We start from the raw sequence: 1,563 nt of genomic DNA, 5'->3' as shown, positions 1-1,563 counted from the left end.
GTAATGCAGAGAATGGAACAAGAATACCAAAGGTGAAAAATAAGTTTCTATCTGTCTGTTATTGGTCATAAAATATTTACATGTTGGAGAAAGGATTTCTGTAATATAAACTTCTAGTAGAGTTTTTTTACTTATGACCTCCCATATCAGATCTCAGGTATAATATATCACCTTCACAAAGTAAAACATATTTTCAAATAGGTTGTGATACACTTACATTTAGTATTCATTTAAAAGGCATTATGCTAGCCAAATTTTTGTGAGAATGTACATTTGCTTATGTTGGGCCAAAGAACCAGTACTCAGAATAAAAAGAGTTTGCATATCTGTCAAAATCCACAAAGACCTGTGAAGTATGTGAGAAACATGGTGGTTTTCATTAAAAAATACTGTTTTTATGTATTATTATCCAAAATAAAGTGACTTTGAGCATCCTTGGATGTTAACTTTTCCTTCTTGCTTTCCCTCTTTTTGATCCCATGATCTTTTCTCATGCCCAACAGAACTTAACTGTGGCAAAATGCCCAGAATCCACAGAATACAAAACATGCCATGGTTAAGAAGAATTCCATTACAAAGCACATTTGACATTAGAGCCAAAAGATTACTATTGTGTTAACATCCCATGTTCACCAGCTTATAATTCCCAGGAAGAAAATGTTTCAGTTAATTGAAAGATACAATGTGCATGCCTGGTACAGAAATAAAATTTGAAAATTCTCAGTGTAGAAGATGTTTTGAACCATGCAAATCATAGAAAAGAGGAAGACCCCATTTTGGAGACTGACAAGTGCCATATACAGAAATTTGTCACTTTGAGAACCAAGCTGGTAATATAGTTTCTCTATAAAATAACCTTTTGAAGTGAAGCCCGTACACGATTAATATTAAATGTATAGTGAAGAAGGAAATCAAGAAATGTGGTCTTCACATTGCCAGTATGTCATTTGAAATCTGTTTTAGTTGGTATGATTTCCTGTTCCTTAGTCTACTGTGATTGGCTTACTCATTGTCATCAAATATAAGTATAGTCAAGAGATAGTAGAGCCGCTCCTGTTCTTGGGCACGAAGCGCTGCCGCCCCAGGCCTCATGGGGTCCTTGCGCTTGCCTCCCACGGTGCTGACACTGCAGCTGTTCATGAGACAGCAGCAAGTTCTCCTCCTCTACAGAAAGATTCTGCGAGTCATAAGGCAAGTTCCAAGCGATTCCGACCGGAAGTACCTCCAGGACTGGGCAAGGGAAGAATTCAAAAGCAACAAAAGTGCCACGGAAGAGGATACAATACGAATGATGATTACTCAAGGCAATATGCAACTAAAGGAATTAGAAAGGACACTTGCGTTAGCAAAATCTTAATGGAAAGACTTTCAGATCTCCGTGCATTTTGCACAGGCTGAAAGCCACTGCCACAAATCCCCAGTGGCACATGAAAAGATGATAATGCTCATCAAGAATGCAAATCAAGGTGTTAACATTTCCACTATAGTGGCTGCAATTAAAAAGTGAACTAAGGCGCACATCATAGGTAAGTATTCTCAATGCGATCCCAAAATACTAACAGT

The 1,563-nt window shown here is 37.6% G+C and overlaps 1 protein-coding gene across 1 annotated transcript; it reads left to right on the top strand.

Moving 5' to 3' along the window:
- Nucleotides 1-1,090: 1,090 nt before the first annotated feature.
- On the top strand, nt 1,091-1,357 carry LOC101825393 (LYR motif-containing protein 2-like). Its single transcript, XM_005068790.3, has one exon. It carries the CDS (start codon nt 1,091-1,093, stop codon nt 1,355-1,357), a length of 267 nt encoding a protein of 88 aa, XP_005068847.1.
- The last annotated feature ends 206 nt before the right edge of the window (nt 1,358-1,563 follow it).

The sequence above is a fragment of the Mesocricetus auratus genome, unplaced genomic scaffold (assembly GCF_017639785.1).
Source record: "Mesocricetus auratus isolate SY011 unplaced genomic scaffold, BCM_Maur_2.0 Super-Scaffold_100006, whole genome shotgun sequence".
In the NCBI taxonomy this organism is placed as follows: domain Eukaryota; kingdom Metazoa; phylum Chordata; class Mammalia; order Rodentia; family Cricetidae; genus Mesocricetus; species Mesocricetus auratus.
The sequence above is the reverse complement of the archived record's forward strand: the minus strand, read 5'-3'. Positions and strand labels throughout refer to the sequence as shown.